General features: G+C 36.2%; 1 protein-coding gene across 3 annotated transcripts in view; it reads right to left on the bottom strand.

The window, feature by feature from the left end:
• The window catches only part of LOC121374258, a 33,701-nt gene extending 17,489 nt beyond the window's left edge, over positions 1 to 16,212 (bottom strand). The window contains exons 1-3 of one of the 3 annotated variants that reach the window (XM_041501285.1): positions 16,082 to 16,212; positions 3,084 to 3,273; positions 581 to 671 (exon numbers count right to left, since the gene is read on the bottom strand). In XM_041501285.1, coding sequence (XP_041357219.1) covers positions 581 to 671; positions 3,084 to 3,105 — 113 coding nt within the window. In that variant the 5' untranslated portion in view covers positions 3,106 to 3,273; positions 16,082 to 16,212. Of the gene's footprint in view, positions 1 to 580; positions 672 to 3,083; positions 3,274 to 3,384; positions 3,527 to 13,855; positions 14,006 to 16,081 lie in introns of those variants that run through there. The other 2 variants (XM_041501284.1, XM_041501283.1) reach the window with 2 other exon arrangements.
• Positions 16,213 to 21,313: the final 5,101 nt, after the last annotated feature.

Raw genomic sequence — 21,313 nt, 5'->3', positions numbered from 1 at the left:
TGAACAAATATGTGATGGTCATGCATGCTTACTTGTGTAATTGTAATGAAATACTGCGTGATGATCATGAATGATTGCGAATTTGGTCGTGACTGTGCGAATCAGTACTACCAGTAACCTGGGTGACTGTCATGACTGCTACGTGATGATAGTCATAACTACATATTGTTTGTGACAGCCAAATAATACTCATCACATGATAATACAGCGAACATGTTGACATGCAAGTTTCATAGATCCCTGAAACATTAAATACTAGTTGTCAATCAATTTTAAACAGACCGTAACTATCTCTAATTAACAGTTTAAAAATATTTTCCCTAATATACGCCAGCTGGGAAAATGTATTTCTTTTACATCTACAAAGAGAATTAACGATGGTGTTTTAACCTGATGACGAAATATTTTGGCAGTTTACTTACCCAACATGAAGTCTCAACTTGCAATATATGGGTCTTCATACTGGTTTATATTTTACTAGCTATAACCAAAAGCTCAAGATACAACACAATATATTTTACGTTTCTGCAACCCCTTCCTAGCCCTTCAATAATGTAATGATTCCCAAATCAGCCCTTACCTGAACCCAGTGGTTGATCCGTGTTTCCTAGGGTAGTACTCACTCTTGTAGGTCGTGCAATACGGGTTACATATGTCACTTGACGGGTGACCTGCATTGATAAATAAATAAATGTATAAATATAAATGTATAAATATATATATAGATATTATATAATATATATATATATATATATATATATATATATATATATATATATATTATATATATATATATATATATGAAAAAAGGCAGTTAGACAAGAGAAAAAACACAGCCAGACAAATAAAAATACATATATACATACATACATATCATATAATATCTTACATTTTCATATATATCTGACGAGCATAATACATTATTTTGTATTCCTAATATATGATATTGACGATACCGAAACACACGAGGCTAATAATCTCTTTATCATATAATCTCAAGCTTAATACAACGTGTTTTTGTAAACTGTACAAGCAACTTTAATTCTAGTCCGCCATTACTAGATATTCAAATGACGTAAGAAAATGTGTCGCGGTGTCTTTTTGAATGGAAATGACGTCAAACTCGAATGACGTCATTTTGGATGTCCTTACATCAAAACAAACTAGTTCTTAACGTTTTTTGTTTTTTTCTGAACGCTGGACAGTGTAAAATTGCCATTGAAATGTTTTTTATTTGATGACTGAATGCATACGTCAATTATGGAGTGTCACCCTAGTACGTTTGCTTAAATGTTAATAAACCTAGTGCCGTGACCTCGATTAATTTACATCTAATTTGCAAAGTCATCAAATTCTTAAAGTATGTGATCTGAAAAATACCACATACTTTGATTGCACTGAAAATGTAAGTCGGTTGTGTTTGCTGACAGGCGTTACGGTGTTGACGTGTCATTTGCAACATGAGCAACAGAAGAATAATCTTGAAAACTAAATCATAAATGTAAATATATACATAAGTGAGTAGCACAAAGGCACTTGAATAGGGTGAAATACCTGAAATTGTCATGGTACAAATCAAGGCCATGAAACTGAACCTAAATCAAAATAACCCAAAACCGATTTCATTCAGTATTTTATAACAACCAGTCAATTAATAAAGACTTGAAGATGAAAACGTATTATCAGGCTGAATACCGGTATACACACACATATACACATACACATACACACTATATATATATATATATATATACTTTTTTCTTAAAGTAGGAGATACTGAAATATTAATGTTAATATCAACTATTAGACCGAACATACGTTTTGATCACAGACATCCTAGTAAAGAACGTCCAGGTCTGTTTATCAACACACCGAAACACATTCCATAGTTTGCATGTGCATCACCGTACATGTGCGTGGGGTATCATTCTCGATTTTGACAATTTCCAGGAAGGTCGATTAATCACTGTGGAACAAGATTTCTGTCAATCTTTTTCATTGTGTTGATCATACAGTTGTTATTGCTTTGTTTTTAGTCATTTTTATTGTTTGAATTTGCGACGCGGCGTAAAAAAGTCAACTTTCAAATTTCACTTCTGAGCCCAATCGTCCTTCAAGATCTTTGGTGGTCATAAAACCTACTGTCATACTGAATTACCGGTTGTAATGTTTGCCCAATTAATTCACTATTATTATATAACCATTCCTCACAGCTAATATACCTTACAATTTTGGCAATTGTAAATTCTTATTAGAGTTCCTCTACTTTTTTTGAAGAGTATATATATTAAGTCATTTAGCAAATTAGCCTCATATATGTTTAATGTCCTTTTATTAGGAGGGCGAAAAGTCCACTTAGCCTGGAACTGGTATGTTTTAATAGATGTTTAATGCGGTTTTTTTATTTGAGGAACTCGGTATGAGCTGTTTCAGATGAAATATTGCGGTATTAGGAGGTGACCACAAACTAAATGTTTGATGGAACTGGTATGTTTTAATAGATCTCGCTGTTTCAGATGGAAATATTGCGGTTATTTTTATATAGAATTAATAATCGTGTAGAATGAATGAATGAATGAATGTTTAACGACACCCCAGCACGAAAAATACATCGGCTATTGGGTGTCACACTATGGTAAAAGCAAAACATTAAATGTTGAATCACATCAATATAGAAATTCAAAATTTAAATAAAAACACAGTGTAAATGACTGTGCAAAAATACAAATATCACAGATAGATACTGACTTTTACTCAAAATTTCAATTGTGCTGTATTGGCCATTCTCAAAGAGAATGTTACACCCCTGCACCACGGTGAGGTTACAGCACGCGCAGGGGTAATAATAATAATAATAATAATAATCGTGTAGATGAGTATTTATGGGGAAAAAATGTTTTCTTAGTACGATAAATAAAACATAAAACATAAAACCTTTTAGTTCAAATATTATTTACTTAAAACTTAATATTAGTATAATAAAGTAATTATCAGTTATAATATAATGTAATGTAATGTAATGTAATGTAATGTAATGTAATGTAATGTAATATATAATATGATATAATAATATTAATACTTACACGTACCACCTAGAGAAGGCATAGCGGTTCTCGGTCTGTACTTATTGTTGTAGTGTGGAGTTTGTATTTGATCTTTTAACTTGAGAGTCGATATCAGCTCCAAACACAGAGCTTTGTCGGTTGTCCCAGACCGCGAGTAATACTGTTCTAGCTGTTTGACAAACCCTGGAGTCAACTTGTCTTCTCCAAGCTGAAATAGAGAGAAAAACAAGTACAGCTCTAATACGAACGAAAGACTGAAATACATATCATAATGTAAAAATTATTTTATGTAAAAATAAAAAATGATTATGGATCTTACTGCTCTCTCGATGTCGGCAAGACATCGTATAGGGCTCTGGCCCTTCCGAACGTTGACGTCTGTCGCCATTTCCTCGTTGAGTCCCATTTCAATCGCTATGATATAATATGCTACTTTCTGTGCGACAAGTCGATCTCAAGTTCCGCTTGGTCGGACGGAGTAATAATATCTATTTCTCGATTGGCTTTGCCGTGAATGCGTTGACATGATTTGGGCATTATAAACAAGTGCTTAAACATATTAAGTGATTCACAAGATATTTAAAATGCGGTAAAACTAAAGCAAGCGAATTATCACTAACGATGCTACCAAGGATGATGGCGAAGGTGATGAAAAACCCAAGTTTGTTTTGTTTAACGACACCACTAGAGCACATTGATTTATTAATCTTCGGTTATTCGATGTCAAACATTTGGTAAATTTTTTACATATAATCTTAGAGAGAAAACCCGATGTATTTTTTCATTAGTAGCAAGGGATCTTTTATATGCACCATCCCACAGTCAGGATAGCACATACCACGGCCTTTGATATACCAGTCGTGGTGCACTGGCAGGAACGAGAAATAGCCCAATGGGACCACCGAATTGGATCGATCCCAAACCGACCGCGCATCAAGCGAGCACTTTACCACTGGGCTACATCCCGCCCCTCGAAGGTGATGATAACTTAACGTAAGGTTGATGATCATGGTGGTGATGATGATGGTGGTGGTGATGATGATGTTATGATGATGATGATGATGATGGTGGTGGTGATACTTATGATGATGATGATGATGATGATGATGGTGGTGGTGATACTTATGATGATGATAACAATGATGATAACGATTATACTTATGATGATAGATGATGATGTTAGATGATGTTAAATGATGATGATTGTGGTGGTGACGCTGCTGCTACTGATCATGATGACGATGATGACAATAATGATGATAATGATGATGATGTTAGATGATGATGATGGTGAGTATGATGATGATGATGATGATGTGGTGGTGACGTGCTATGATCATGATGGGTAGACATAGCTTTGATATGATGTTAGATGTTGAGAGGTATTGTGTTAGCCCAGATTTGATAACCTAGTGGTTCCAGCGAAGGGGATTGATCCTGCGACCTATTACAGCTCAGGTAGGCACTCTTCCACTTAACTAAAGCCCGCTTTCACGATCGAACAAATCAAGTACTAGTTGTAATTTTCGCAGTTAGTCGCCCACTACAAAGCACACAAAACTACATAAGTGGCTATTGATAAATTACATCATTCGTAACAGTAGCATTCTATTCTTGATCCTTAGTTTTATCTGCTCAGTCTCACACGTAACGGTGTTTAGCCTACTGTTATAGTTTTATTGAACGGAAATATACTTACGATCAATCTTAATTATAATTAATTAACTAACTAAATAAATAAATAAATAAATAATAAAAAAAACTTTGGCAAAAGTATTAATTTGTGGGGGTGTTTTTGTTGTTGTTATTGTTTGTTTTTGTTTTGTTTTGTTACTTATTGTTTAGTTTTTTTTTTTTTTTTACTGGGGTTGGGTGGATTCACATGCCACAGCACCCAGTGGCGTATCTATGGAAAATAGCGCCTATGGGAAAATAGCGCCTATGGCAAGCACTGAAATTGCGCCCCTGTCCAAACATCTGACACCCATTTTTTAGATAACGTCTGACTTAAATAGAAACTGCTCAGTGGCGACCCCCCTCCCCCCTCCCCCCCCCCTCCCACACACAAACACACATCAAGTGGCGCCCAGGGCACATGCCATACCTGCCATACCGTAGGCACACCACTGACAGCACCGTTGGATGTAAAAAAAAAAAATGTAACACTGCAATATGAAAAAAACCCCGCTTTGGTGGTTTATTGTTTCTAATATATCAAATAGGAACATTAAATAAACGGATGGCGTTTTATATAATAATTATTAAAATATGTTCGCAAATGTTCCTAATAATTTGATTTGATATTTTCAGGACTTCCTCTAATGTCCTTCTAATATATAATTAATAAACAAATGGCTACTTTAGCTCATTCCCTTTATTCCTTTGACCTCTCATTGTCATGTTCCTTCCTACCGACTCGTGACATTAAATACATTAATCATATTATATCTTCTGATGACTGCATAATGATATACCCCATATCTAAAAGCAGCCATGTAGTAAATATTATAAAGTATCGCGGTAAGGTCAATTTTGATTGGCTGATGAGTGATCTTAACCGGTAGGACGAGTCTGTGGACCGTCGCACGGGACGCCAACAGTTGCTAAGGCAAGATATCAATGTGACTGTATTGACGAAACATGAACAAGAGAAAGTCAAGTCACACCATGAGCCGTGATATGGATAGCACGGCTTTTTCAATGACTGGTTTGAACTACAGGTGTTTGTCCACTTTGTTTCACATAAGGTAACCTAGCAGTTATGAGTCCAGTTACCTGTTAGTGTGCGACAAACCCTGTAAATATAGTGAGCTAATTGCGGTATGTTATCTCAAAATAAAATATACATGCATGTTTTACGAAGTAAAGCATACATTTGCGATTTAAACTATGGGGACACGCTAATGTAGATACGTAGCACAGTATACTGATAAAGACAGACAGACAAATAACATGAATGGGAGAGTGAGAACAAGACACTGAGAGAGAGAGAGAGAGAGAGAGAGAGAGAGAGAGAGAGAGAGAGAGAGAGAGAGAGAGAGAGACAGAGAGAAACAGACAGACAGAGATCAAGAATAGAGATAAAGAGATAGGTAGAGAAATAGACAGAGACACAAACACACACACACACACACACAGATAGAGGGGGGGGGGGGGTATTTACGGTTACATGGCGTCGGACATATGGTTAAGGACTACACAGATATTGAGAGAGAAAACCCGTTGTCGCCACTTCATGGGCTACTCATTTCGATTAGCAGCAAGGGATCTTTTATATGCACCATCCCACAGACAGGATAGTATATACCACGGTCTTTGTTACATCAATTGTGAAGAATGGCATGTTTCGGAAAGAAAAATAATGTGTATAATATATTCTCAATGGTTAAATGGCGTAAAAAAAAAAAAAATGACAGTCGGAGATTGTTTGAGATTGCAACCTTTTTACTGAAGGGGGGGGGGGAGGGAGATAGAAAGAGGGGGAGAGAAAGACAGAGCGAGACAGAGGGAAAGACCGAGAGGGGAGGAATGTTGGGTGGGTTTTGGAGGATGTGGTGGTGGAGAGTAGTCATATTGACGCACAGTTGTTGGGTTTTTTGTGTGTTATTAAATGAGGCAATAATATGGCCAGTTAGTCGAGTAAAGGGACGGTTTCACACATATGATACAGTGTATTGTTTAATTATAAATATGCCTATGCCTACAAACTGATATTGATAAAACTGTTTATATTGTTTTCGTTTTTCATTTCCACTTGGACTTTCTTACTAATATCTACCGCTGTCCTATCTAAGCTGTCTGTCCTGGACAATAGGTTAATGGTTAGTCGATATAGTGGCTTCTCAATCAGTCAAAAGGCTTAAACTGTATTTACGTGCCTATATCCTTTCAAGGTTCAGGCACACTGAGTCATTCATTCATATCAACTTACTTTTCGTGCTTCTATCCAATTAAGGTTCAAGCACGCTGTCCTGGACACACACCTCAGCTACCTCAGTTATTAGTGGTTAGTGAGAGAGAAGAGGGTGTAGTGGTCTTACCCACTGAATCGTTAAAACTCGTTCTGGGTCGGAGTCGGTACCGGGTTACGAACCCTGTACCTACCAGCCTTATGTCTGATGGTTTAACCACGACACCACCGAGGCCGGTCACTGAGTCATTAAAACTGACTGGGTGGGTACTGGTACTAGGATGCGAACCATGTACCTACCATTTGTTTGTTGAGGTTGTTGTTCATTTTGTGGGGCTGGGGTTTTAGATGGGTTACAGAGGGGACTGTTTTCAGGAGGGGGTGTTTTGTTGCTGTTTTATTATTGTTATTTTAAATTAGTATTAATATTGAAATATTTGAATTCTTCAAAGGCGAGATAGTGGTATTAAAAGACGAACATGCACAACACGTACCCTAGATTGGTGGTGGTGGGGGGCTTTTGTAGGATGATACCCATGACTGCACCCAGTGTGTCGTTATGTCAACAAAATAGTACTACAATGCAACAGTCAAAGAAATAAGAAGCCTTTGCCCGTATTAAGCCATTTACGTTGATCTGCAAAACTACCGAGTTGAAGATTACAAAGTGGGACAAGAGCCTTCCGCTCGGGCAGACGTCCTTCAAAGACCACCGATTTACAACAGTAATTTGACAATCGGCCGACATTAAGATTTAGTGAGCGGACAATCGGTGCTCAGGGAGTATTTGTTTTGTTGACAAAAGCATGTTGATTGTTAGCAAATCACTTCAAGCATTGGAGTTGTTCAAAATTTCTACTTTTTTCTTTCTGTAAAGCTGAAGCAATTGAGTCGTTGAATTTTGTAATTTGTATATTTTCCCCCTGCCAAACAAACCCGGGATAATCAGTTCTAATGAAGCCTTTAAAGCCATAAGCATACGAGACAGGTGGGAGGGGGTTGGCTATGTATTAAGATATCAGCAATAATAATAATAAAAATAAAAAATAAAAATAAATAATAATAATAATAATAATAATAATAATAACAGTAACAACAACAACAACAACAACATGAATAGAACGCATGCTGGCTAGTTGTGGTGTGTGGTACAGTGACAGTGGTTAGTTCGTTGTTTTAGGAATGATAGGTACTAAGTTGGAAATCTCCAACCCAGCGTGAGCACAATGGGGAGGTTTACGAGAACTACAACGACCTCTCTCTCTCTCTCTCTCTCTCTCTCTCTCTCTCTCTCTCTCTCTCTCTCTCTCTCTCTCTCTCTCTCTCTCAATAAAAAGTTGCAATCTCGAACTGTCTTTTCTTTTTACGTCATTTAACCATTGAGCATATATTATACACATTATTTTTCTTTTCCGTAACATGTCATTCTTCGATATTAAATACAGTCGTGTGTTTCTCGAATCGGTGAATAAGTATACGTTTATAGAGAAAACATCGTGTTTGAATATCACTTGAATATTAGCGGCAAATAAATGAACACGACTGTAAGCTGGACGAAGCTACGGAAAATGAATACATGTATGATTAATCATGTTCAATATGTACAAAATGTATTCTCAGCAAACGTTTCTAGCTATGCCACTAGGTCCTCAAAGGTAATGCACTAATATGGTCTACATGGATTTATAAATACTTAGTAGTGTCATCAATAAAATTCTCCTTCGACGTCAGTTCACACAAATGAGGGCAGCGCTTAGAGGTGGACAGACGGACAGAAAGCGCTTAGAGATGGACAAATAGACAGACAGACATACAGACAGCGCTTAGAGATGGAACCGTAAATGCTTATTATTGAATATTCAGTACTGTCGGTCTCTGGATAGTCATTCACAACTGTCGAAATGGCCTACTTTTTTTTTTTTTTTTTTTTTTTTAACAAGACATCACAAATACTTGAATAGTGAAGCCGTGGTATTTCCCTTTCGGAAGAGCACTCTGAGGGGCAGTGGAGAGGTTGGTGGAACTAGGTATTAAAAGCGAATAATTGGCAGATCCATAGCTATGTTTACTTATGAGGGTAACAGAAGTTTTGACCCCCCCCCCCCCCACACACACACACGAGCACTCTACCGACTGAGCTAGATACCGCCCATCTATGATCTCCTAGTAATAGGATATGACTGCATTATTTGATCATAATAATCTGCCAATCCAACGAGGGGATTCGATCCTTCGACCCAATCATTTGAGACAAACGCTTCAGATCCGGCTCTATCTCTCAATTTTATGTACAGATACGGTTTGCTGTTTTTAAACATAATAATTATTATAAATATATATAACAATGCCGTACGTAATTATTTGATTTAGTAAAGTTTGTTTTATTTAACGACGCCACTAGAGCACATTGATTTTTTATCTTATCATCGGCTATTGGACGTCAAACATATGGTCATTCTGACACTGTTTGTTTAGAGGAAACCCGCTGTCGCCACATATGCTACTCTTTTACGACAGGCAGCAAGGGATCTTTTATTTATTTTATGGCCTTTGTTGAACCAGTTATGGATCACTGGTCGGTGCAAGTGGTTTACACCTACCCACTGAGCCTTGTGGAGCACTCACTCAGGGTTTGGAGTCGGTATCTGGATTAAAAATCCCATGCCTCGACTGAGATCTGAACCCAGTACCTACCAGCCTGTAGACCGATGGACTAACCACGACGCCACCGAGGCCGGTCTATTTGATTTAGAAGCCAAAGTTACTAAATATTGAATATACGAATTTAGACAGAACAGAACTGTATTACAACTCAGGCCATTACACAACGGCATATGAGGAACATATAATAATAATAATAATAATAATGATGATGATGATGATGATGTTGATGACGATGACGATGATGATGATGATAATATTTTACAGTGACAAGATGGGCTTTTGATAATAAGATACGGTAGAATAACATAATGATAATATGCTATACTGAGCAACAGAAGAGAAAAACGTGTGTGTTATATTTTTCTTAAAGGGACATATCCTAGTTTTGAAACACTGAGGCATATTGTGACTATTATAGCCGTTTTTGATAACTGAAATCATACTTTACATTTCTCGTATTTTTAAAAACGCACGTGGACGTGAGAAGTAACAGTTATGGAGTTGAGTTTTAGTCTATTTTTCTCTCATTCTCTCTTTTAGACTCATCTTTCTCTCAATTGTAACTTATCCAAATGTGTTACAGGTTTGTAGATTAACTAAACTTAGTGTTACATTTTACGGGTTCAAACTAGGGTGTCCCTTTAAATAAAATTAATTTATTTTGGTATAAAATTTGCTAAGCCGATTTTGACATAAAAACATATAATATATTATATAAACGTATTTTTTTAATAATTGCTAAAGGGTAAATAAAGCTAATAGATTAACCAGTGTCGTATTAAGTTTGTACTAGTCGTATGCGGCGGGCATCAACGTATCGCCGACAATCCATTTCATATTCATTGTTTTTCACGAAGACCCCAGTCCCACAGCATGTATACATTTTCCTTCTTACCAGAAGCATTCGCCTGTTTATCACAAGAATCAGCGAGATTAATAATCTCACTTGTGTTGTAATGACGAAACAACAAAACTAATTTGGTATCCGACTAATGCACGCTGGTAAAAGATATGTCTTTGCTTCATGCATTATTGGAAGGTAAACTGCCATTCACAATTAAATTTCAGTGGCCTTTTGGGTCGATTCAAAACATTAAAAAGAAATCGTCTGAATGTGCGAAATATTATGGATGAGGAATAAAAGGGGAAAACGGTCATAAATAAAATTGTTAAAAACAACAAAAAACCCCAAGTTTTGGCTATTTTCCCACTAAGTTAGGTTTTTTTCATGCTCTTTGGTACGTTTTGGGATATTCTGTGACTTTAAAATTGGCGGCGGGGAATGGTAAACCTTTTTCCACTTTTTGTGCCCACAAGCCCCAGCGAAAGTGTACATGGTAAAAAATATATAATACAATAATTAAGCCTAGGTATGGTATTAACACAGCGTAGATTTGTCTTTGTTTTGTTTTCCCGGAATGTAAATGAAGGAAGAGAAGATAAGTCTCAAGTTGATGATGGAGGTTGTTGTATTTCCTTTCCAATATGAAACATGATTAACAAGTTAACAACAGATACAGATAACATACAAGTCAGAGCTCTTGGGTGAATGACACACAGGTCTCCCGATAGAGTTGACATTGCTTATGTCACAAAACTGTTCTCGGGTCTTCCAGTAGAGTTTGTGCTTTGTGAGAGAAGGCATGTGAACAGTATCTGTCTTTCTTGGGTAAATTATCCTTATTTATAAGACACATAATAATTACGTATCTAGGTAATATGCAGTTGTCATGGTGTACGCCTGCAATATCCGTGGCAACAATTAAATTGCATTGCTCGTTACATATTTAATTAGTTCTTGACACTAATTGGTTTGATTGGCAAGTCACTAAGTGGATACATGGCAGACGTCAGATTACCAATTAACTAATTCTAAGTAATGCACTCGTAAAAATAAAGATATAATACGTCTTGTTATAAAGTTGAAGTTTAGCACTGTGACAGTATGATTATAGACTTATTTAAGAAAGTTCATCATCAAATGGGAAATATTCAATGGAAATATATATATATATATATATATATATATATATGTGTGTGTGTGTGTGTGTGTGTGTGTGTGTGTATATATATATGTATACGTATATGTGTGTGTATATTCAGCCTGATAATACATTTTTTCCATCTTCAAGTCTTTATTAATTGACTGGTTGTTATAAAATACTGAATGAAATCGGTTTTGGGTTATTTTGATTTAGGTTCAGTTTCATGGCCTTGATTTGTAACATGACAATTTCAGGTATTTCACCCTATTCAAGTGCCTTTGTGCTACTCACTTATGTATATATTTACATTTATGATTTAGTTTACAAGATTATCCTTCTGTTGCTCATGTTGCAACCGACTTACATTTTCAGTGCAATCAAAGTATGTGATATTTTTCAGATTTTTAAGTAATGCACTCATAAAAATAAAGATATAATACGTATTGTTATAAAGTTGAAGTTTAGCACTGTGACAGTATGATTATAGACTTATTTAAGAAAGTTCATCATCAAATGGGAAATATTCAATGCAAATATATATATGTGTGTGTGTGTGTGTGTGTGTGTGTGTGTGTGTGTGTGTATGTGTGCGTGCGTGCGTGTATTGAAAAATCGCCGTGGGCGTATTCGGTAACATGAAATTATGAATACTTTGTTTGGTAAATTTATTATCATATTTTTGAATCAAGCAAAACACGAAATTGTGCATGGGTTATAAAACCCCACCTGTAATACAATAATTAAGCATGCGTATGATTATAATCTTATTTCAGAAATTCATTAACACAACAAAAAGGAAATAAATAAATACAAAAATATTTCATTCCATTAAACTATAATTATTATACCAATATCTTACCTGATCCAGTAAAAGTTTTAACTGTACAGACGACATTGTCAATAAAGTTTAAAAACAAACAAACAGTGTTCTGAAATCCAAAAACGGTTATCAGAATAATAAGTTGCATACGACACTCTGTATGAAACGACTGTTACGTAGTCCTGTTTGTGTAGTGCTCACAGATTGTGGCTGGGCAACGACAGGATTTTTACTATTACCGTACAGCTTATCGTATACGGACGTGACTGCTACTTAAAGCATTAAAGGAACGTAAGCAGTTGTTACATTAACATCTTGAAATCGACCATTTGTTTTGCTTTATTAACAGCTAATGAGGCGTTCCCAATGACTACGTCTCGTGACATATCCATACAAAATGTACATGATTTCTCCACAGACGGGTTCAGAAAGTCAGTTTTGAACAATTGCGTGAATGATTATTTTGACAAAAGTGTGTTACAGACAGGAATTAAGCTATTTAATTAAATGTCTTAATTAAGCTATTTAAGACGATAGCCATGTTCTATGACAGTTCTCTGGGAAGTAAAGGAAGGAAACTGTTAATGTGCCTCCACTGAAGGTTCAGACAAGCCCATCCTGGGCACAGGGTCCGACTTCACCGGAAGTCCTACCTTAGACAGTAAACTGTTCTCTGTTAGACCTTTCTCTATTTTAAACACATAGTGTGCCGTTTCATTGTTCAAATCAAATACTTTGATAATACGCTGATTCATTACTTGTATGGTTAATTTTAGTTTCCTTCTGAGTTAACAGTTTTATAGGCGTTGGAAGCGGTGTGTGTGTGTGAGGGGGGAGGGGGCACTAGGGATTTTGCATTGCCCCACTTGATATCAAAACGGAATTAGCCCCCTCCCTGCTTCGCTGTTGATATCTCCCGACGTATATGCCTTCGTACGCAATTTTGTCAAAACACACTATGCATACAAATATATAGGTCTATTTTTAAAAGATTACTTTCAAAGATGTAAATAAAAATAAGCCTATATAATCAAGAAAACCTAGTAAAGAGTGACTGTACAGTCCGCCTTTTTCATGCTATGGAACTGACTGCAAGATATTTATTTCTGAGCCAATTGTTTTTTAAATTGGACACAAAAGTAGTATCATTTTTGTTATTTTCAAACACTTTTACTTTTCTTCTTACGTCAAACAAAACTGAAATTATTTACAAAAAAACCCAACACTTTTGTAGGAGGATGGGACGGACTATAAGAATAAGAATAAGAATAATTTATTTGCATAACACCCGCATATGGGCAGAGCAAAAACAACAACATACATTTATCTGCAGTAACAATAACTGTTTGATTCAGTTTGACAAGAGACTGAACTCCTTTTGCAATGATCTACATATTAAAAACAAACATACCTGATAACGTTTTGTGGGGTATACCTATATAAGATGTTGCTGTCTTGCATTTTAGTAACCACAACGTACTGTGTACACCGTTAATGATCTTTTTTTTTATCACATCCTATTTTCCACTATCTGACGTCATAAATTAATATGACGTAGCAACCAAATCACTAATTACTCCCCGTCTAGTACTCCCTGTCGGTAGTGTATACTCCTGAAATCCCCTGAAAACGCGGGCTCTTCACGCTCTCTACCTCGACCAACCCTCCTCAACCCCCCCCCCCCCCCCCCCACCCCCGCCAATGTTTATTTGCTTCCGCCGTGCCTGACTGTTGGTATTAAAATGACAGAAATAGAAGGGATTACCCGTTTGTTATTTAATTTGCATACGATATTCATAACTTGCCGTAGTTTGTTTTGTTTAACGACACCATTAGAGCACATTGATTTATTAAGCATCGGCAAACATTGGTAATTTTGACACATAGTCTTAGATGCGAACCCGCTATATTAGTAGCAATGAATCTTTTATATGCACCATCTCATAGACAGAATAACACATAACACATAACATGGCATTTGATATACCAGTCGTGGTGCACTGGCTACAACAAGAAATAGCCCAATGGGCCCACCTATGGTGATCGATTTTTGGCTGACCGCGCATTAGGCGAGCGCTTTACCACTGGGCTAAGGCTCGCCCATAACTTGCAGTAATTGGTAAAAGTAATACTTAATAGTAACTAAATATTAAATTTTTCGCAAGATATTGATTGTTGATGGTGTTGTTGTTGTCGGGGGGGGGGGGGGGGGTGTGTTAGTATAAAAATAGAACAATGGAACAGGTTTTAGTGTGATCTTACATTTTTAAAAACTGACTTTAAAAGGCTTTGACAATGCAGCCGTATTAGGAGCTAAACAATGACACTGTTAGTTTAGCATATTGCTCATTATTAATTTTTAACGCGATGTAAAATATGTAAAATAAAATAACTTAATACATGTTTATAGTTTTAATTGTGACACATACGAATAGCTCAAATATTATATTAATAGCCATGCATGTTTTAAAAAGCTGATTTGAGATGGATGTTTCAGGGGAGATCCAGGAAATATTTTGCGGAGGGTGTGAGTAATGGGAAAAGGGCACATGGACCAACTCAGCAAAAGTTAAAGTTTGTATTTGTTTAACGACACCACTGGAGCACATTAACTAGTTAATAATTGGCTATTGGATGTCAAACATTTGGTAATTCTGACACGTAGTCATCAAAAGAAACCTGCGACATTTTCTCGGTATTTTAGCTTAAGTACCTTCTTGTTTCACGCAAGACGAGTAAGTACGCACGCAGGCATTTTCTTTAATTATTATAAAAGTTGGTGTTACCCTTAAAGGGATAAACACGGTAACGTAGGCATTACGATTTGTTTTATTATATGTGAGATCTTGGTGATTAATGAGGTCTCCACAGTTACATGTTATATTCTACACGCGATCGATCATGTGGCTCGCATTGATTTTGGTTTACATCCATGTGATCCTATAATAAAGTTAATCATTACTTGATTAGGCTAACTTAACATCAATGATATAGAGACTGAGTGGGTGGAACATGTTGCGTTGTGGTGGGACTAGTTCGAGTCAGTATCAATAGGGGGAGGGGGAGGCTGGAGGTGACTTGAGCTATGATGGGACGAGTTGTGTTGTGCTGTTGGCAAAGGTGGTTATGGTGTTGTTTGTTTGTTGTAGATTTTTTCCGGGTTTTTTTCCGGTTTTTTTTGTGTTTTTTTTGTTTTGTTCTTGTTGTGTTGTTGTTGTTGTGTTTTTTTTTTTTTTGGGGGGGGTATTGCCCCCCCCCCCCCCCCCCCCCCCCCCCCCCCCCCCCAAGTATGTGAGTGTGTGTATGATATGAATCAGAAATATAATATGTCTAATTATATGTTTCGGTGTCGCCTTCTAAAAAATTATAAATAATAAATAAAACGTCGAACATTTATTATTAATAATTCATTAGTTTTTAATTGCATGCGTCTTAAAAGTATCAAGTATTATATATATTTTTACACAATACACTAGCCTACGTAGTTGTTTCTAAAGTTTATGGTGGTTACACGCTAGTTACGATATCGTAACGAAAAATGTTGCAGTTGAAGGCTCCAAGCAATGATGATACATGATGTATTATTGTTCATTTTAGACTAACATTTCTCTCTATAGTAAGATATTAAACAACTTACCTTTCTCCGTAGAAAAAGCGAAATAAAATAATACGAAATGACTCAATACAATGTTATTATACCAGAGAATTTAAAAAATAAGATACAGCACAGAATTTCTGTAAATGATGCTTAATTCAGTGACGTCATAATACAGAATCGTCATGTTGTAACCACGTATAATTGTGTGTTGTGTTGTCATGGAAGTTACTCAATGCCCAGTGGTATAGACAATAACCAACATATCACTTTTCACTTATTTGATAAATAAATAATGTACACACATTGATATCAGTTAGCAACAATAATATATAATCATCAGCTATAATATGACAGAAATGTGAATATAATTAGCATTGAAAAATGTGACTTAATGGTACGTTCAAATTAAATTATACAATACTCTCTCTCTCTCTCTCTCTCTCTCTCTCTCTCTCTCTCTCTCTCTCTCTCTCTCTCTCTCTCTCTCAATCTCTGTCTGTCTGTCTCTCTCTGTCTGTCTGTCTCTCTCTCTGTCTCTCTCTCCCTCTCTCTCTCTCTCTCTCTCTCTCTCTCTCTCTCTCTCTCTCTCTCTCTCTCTCTCTCTCTCTCTCTCTCTCTCTCTCTCTCTCCATGTTATTGTTCTTTTTAGACTAAAATTGTTATTAGGTCTACTTTACATTAGTGTTACTCCTAAACGGTAATGTGGTCATTAATACGATTTGTTTCATCATAAGATTTTAAAACATCACGCCACTTTTAATTAAAGTTTTATTCTTACCTTTGTGATTTAATGAATTACATCGATCCATGCTGTAATTATGTAACTAAATAATTCCATATTGAATTTACTTTATTATTTTTTTTGTTTTTTGTTTTATATATTTAAAAATTACAAGCAAAATTAATTTCAGAACAAAACTGTTGAAATACGTGCGATATATGGCATTAAAATGAACAAGTACATTTTGTTTAGACAGCCGAGGACATTCCCCATCTCAGACGTCGACACATTAACATAGATCAATAAACAAGAATACGCGGAACGGACAAAAGAGGAACCACGCCATTTATTTCCATACCTGGTTTATCAATATTTATCCACATAAGCCGAACATTCTGTTGTTATTAATATGTGATTCCCTGCCCAAGGCCTGAGTACTCGTCAAGGCAACCAATTACATTCGGAAGTCAAGCCAGGCAACCGTGTTATTGGTGATAACAAAATATGACAATCAGCTGATTCATTTATAATTACTGACAGTAAGCTCTCCTGAGGGTGTCGATAATATCAGGTTCATACCAACAGGATGCATGGGGGTGGGTGGGTGGATGAGACAAATACGAAAAAGTATCTCTTGTTGTCAAGCTGATAAAGACCGTACCCCGATTATTATTTTTATTATTATTATTATTATTATTTATTATTATTATTATTTACTGTCCATCCATCACCATCCAGTTGGCTAGGTACGAAGATAAAACTATTGGTATGTTTGGAAAATGCAGTGTGTCCCCTAGTTGAAGAATCCACACTGTATGTTTTTATATTTATTGTTGTGCTTGTATCCACATACGGTTCAAGCACGCTGTCCTGGGCACACACGTAAGCTATCTAGGTTGTCTATCCAGGACAGTAGGTTAATGAGAGAGAGAGAGAGAGAGAGAGAGAGAGAGAGAGAGAGAGAGAGAGAGAGAGAGAGAGAGAGAGAGAGGAGAGAGAGAGGGGGGGGGAGGGGGAGGGGGGGAGAGATGAAAACAAAAAGGCGCCACAAACACAATTTGGAGTTACCTTAAATTAATTTTTATCACAAATATCTGTGGAGTAATTGTCTATAATAATCTCAGGTCGTTTCACAGATAACACAATTATTTCTTGTATATGTTTATGTTATATTATTCAAGTGTTTTATTTGTACATTGAAGCTCCACACTCCCCTTGGGGTCCCCAGGGCACTACAGAATTTATCAATCCAGCATGCAACTGTTTACATTTCTGATGTCGGTGTAGTGGTCTTACACCTACCCATTAAGTCGTTAATCTTGACCTGGGGGCGGGTCCGGTACTGGGATGCGAACCCAGTACCTACCAGCCTTAATTCCGATGGCTTAACCACTACACCACAAAGGGCGGTAGTCAAATATCGGTTTTATTTCATAGGGTATATTTAAATCTTTACTATCTGTATTGAGTATATTTTGCTTCCGTAAAAATGTGGGCGGGATGTTGCCCAGTGGTACAGCGCTCGCTCGATGCGCGGTCGGTCTAGGATCGATCCCCGTCAGTGGGCCGGCCCATTGGGCTATTTCTCGCTCCAGCCAGTCCAGAAGTGGCGACAGCGAGTTTCCTCCCTCAATATCTGTGGTCCTTATCCATATGTCCGATGCCATATAACCGTAAATAAAATGTGTTGAGTGCGTCGTTAAATAAAACATTTCCTATTCCGTAAGAATGTATTGACGTTGATAACCGTATGCGCAAACATCATTGGCGTAGTAAGGTGCCAAAATGTCTGTGTGTGTGTGTGTGTGAGGGGGATTGGCACACACACGCCAGTGAATATTTAATTTTTATGATCCAAGCTTGTTATCCCCTGGCGACGAGTTGCCAAGGAGATATGCCTATAGCATTATGTTACTGCTTACGTATGTCATCAATCTAACGACTTCATTTCTCATCTGGTTTTTATGAACTACATAGGAATAGGATCATAATTATCTTGAACGAGTTCGCGTTTCGCCTGTCTGCATTAAAGGTCAAGGTCACGTTTACTCAAAAATATAGATATACAACGTCACCGCTCTATACTAGCGACTTCATTTCTTACCCGATGTTCATTAAACTTCACATATAGGAATAAGATCATATTTTGAACGAGTTCGAATGTCTACGTCAAATGTCAAGGTAACTGTTACTAAAAATAGACATTACATCATGTTCTAGACCCTTCATTTCTCATCCGATTTCCTGTTCAATTTTCGTGAAACTTGATATACAGGAAAAGGACCATGCACTCGCAAAAACGAATTGCAGCGTTTCTGATGCCTTGTTAAAACTGTTAATAGGCCAGCATATCTTGCACTGTAGGTGAACGCAATGGTCTGGATAAAAAGTTCAAATGACACCACTAGAGACCATTGCCTGATTAACCATTGGCTACTGGATGTCGAATATAATTATTTGGTCATTGCAACATGCAGTTATGATCTGCAGTCCCTAAGTAACTTTTAACACGTCAGTATTAATACTTCTAATTATTAAAGGGACATTCCCCGAGTTTGCTGCAATTTTAAAGATGTTATCTACTAACAGACTTTTTAACGTTATCAATTTAATACAACCATTTTTAATATTGCAGGGCTCGAACTTAAGAATTTGTCTCCCACAGCAATTTTTAATAGAATTGCCATGGCTGAAACGGCCACCCGACGGCAATTTTGAGCCTGCGTATGGCAGTATTTTTTTAAAGTGACATTTGCAGCAAATAAACATGACTGAAAGGTTATTTTGTTGTATGTAGACATTTCAAACGTGCAAATGTTAAAGGGACATTCCTGAGTTTGCTGCATTGTAAGACAATTTTTCCGACTAATAAAATACTTCTACCATTAAACATATATATTAAATATATTTTCTTGTTTAGAATATCAGTGTCTGTATATTCAATGTGATTCTGGTCATCTTAGTATTTGTAAGAAGTCCAAACTGGATTTTGTCTTCAAATAATTTCGTATGTACGATTTTTTTTTTTTTTAATGAAATTTAACAAATATTAGAACGATCAGAAACACATTTAATATACAGCCACTAATGTAATTACAATCGTTAAAAAGTCTCCGTTAGTCGACAACATCTTAAAAATTGCAGCAAACTCAGGAATGTCCCTTTAAATATTGGCAGTTAATGTACACCATTGCTGAGGAACTTTACCGATGGCACAACACTGTCTACCTTCAGCAATTTATATCTTAACGACGGCAATTGCCGTTGGTGCCGTCGTTAAGTTCGAGCCCTGATATTGTACTAATACCTTCAAATATCAAAAACTATTAGCACTACTGATCTATAGGAAATTGTGTTAAAAATAATAATACAAACACACAAAGATAAAAATATGTTTATTTGCCAAGTGAAATAAATTAAAAATATAAACAATTGCATAGGCTATATCAGTACAATGTCTTAAACATACGGATAACCTATAAATAACTACGGTAATTCTATAAACATGTGATGCCATGAAGTTTTCTTAGTTTGCTTATTCTGATATGTAGAAATTAATTCACACAGAATGATGATTAAGTGCATGTGAAAAATAAAATAGCTAAAGTTAAAGTTGGTTTTGTTTAACGACACCACTAAAGCACAATGATTGATTAATCATCAGCTATTAGCAGAGGTGGGAATTGGTGAACTGTAAAAAAGATGAAATCTAGAGGGGTCCCGGAAATTCTTGAAATCCTAGGTTAAAATCTGGAGGAAAGGACGATTAAAATGCGAGGAAACGCAATGTTCCATGAGAGGAAAACAGCTGATCCGAGGAGAATTCCCACCCCTGATTGGATGTCAAACATTTGATAATTACACGACTGCTATTTTTAGGAACTGCATTTACGGCATAAATTCTGTACAAAAAACATCAACATAGACAGACCACGAAAACAAACTTGAGTTATCCACCCGTATGCCAGAGCACTGCCTCACTTTGCTGTTAGTTGTTACAATTTAGTACTTAAAGGCATACTGTCACAGATTTAAAGACCTTATTTCTCTAAAAACGGATAATAAATAAAAATTACATTAATTGTTGCAAACCAAATCTAGCTATCGCATCACCTTAACTGAACCATGATGGAGTGAAATCCATGTCAACCCTCTCAACAATTTTAGTTTTTGAATTATGGACCATTGCCATAATTCAATTTATTTTTGACAAAATATTATTAATAAATGGAGTATGGTGGTTGAATAAAGTACATTTAGGGACAAATCAAATTATTTTTGTTCTGATAATACTTTGTTAGACCATTAAATAGGTCAGTGGTCTGTGATAATATGCCTTTAAAATGACAAATAACTTCAAAGCAATCAGTTATTTAAATACCACAGATGTCAACTTACTTTATCATCAAAGAAAGATTTGAAAACGCATTTCAGTATTTTTACATTATTTTTTTTCATTATAAAATTATAAAACTACAGTATACTAAGCTTCTACAATAAGTAACAGCATGATAAATGGTTGTGTGGTGCTCAATGGCAGTCGTATGAAT

The sequence above is a fragment of the Gigantopelta aegis genome, chromosome 6 (genome assembly GCF_016097555.1).
Source record: "Gigantopelta aegis isolate Gae_Host chromosome 6, Gae_host_genome, whole genome shotgun sequence".
In the NCBI taxonomy this organism is placed as follows: Eukaryota; Metazoa; Mollusca; class Gastropoda; order Neomphalida; family Peltospiridae; genus Gigantopelta; species Gigantopelta aegis.
The sequence above is the reverse complement of the archived record's forward strand: the minus strand, read 5'-3'. Positions and strand labels throughout refer to the sequence as shown.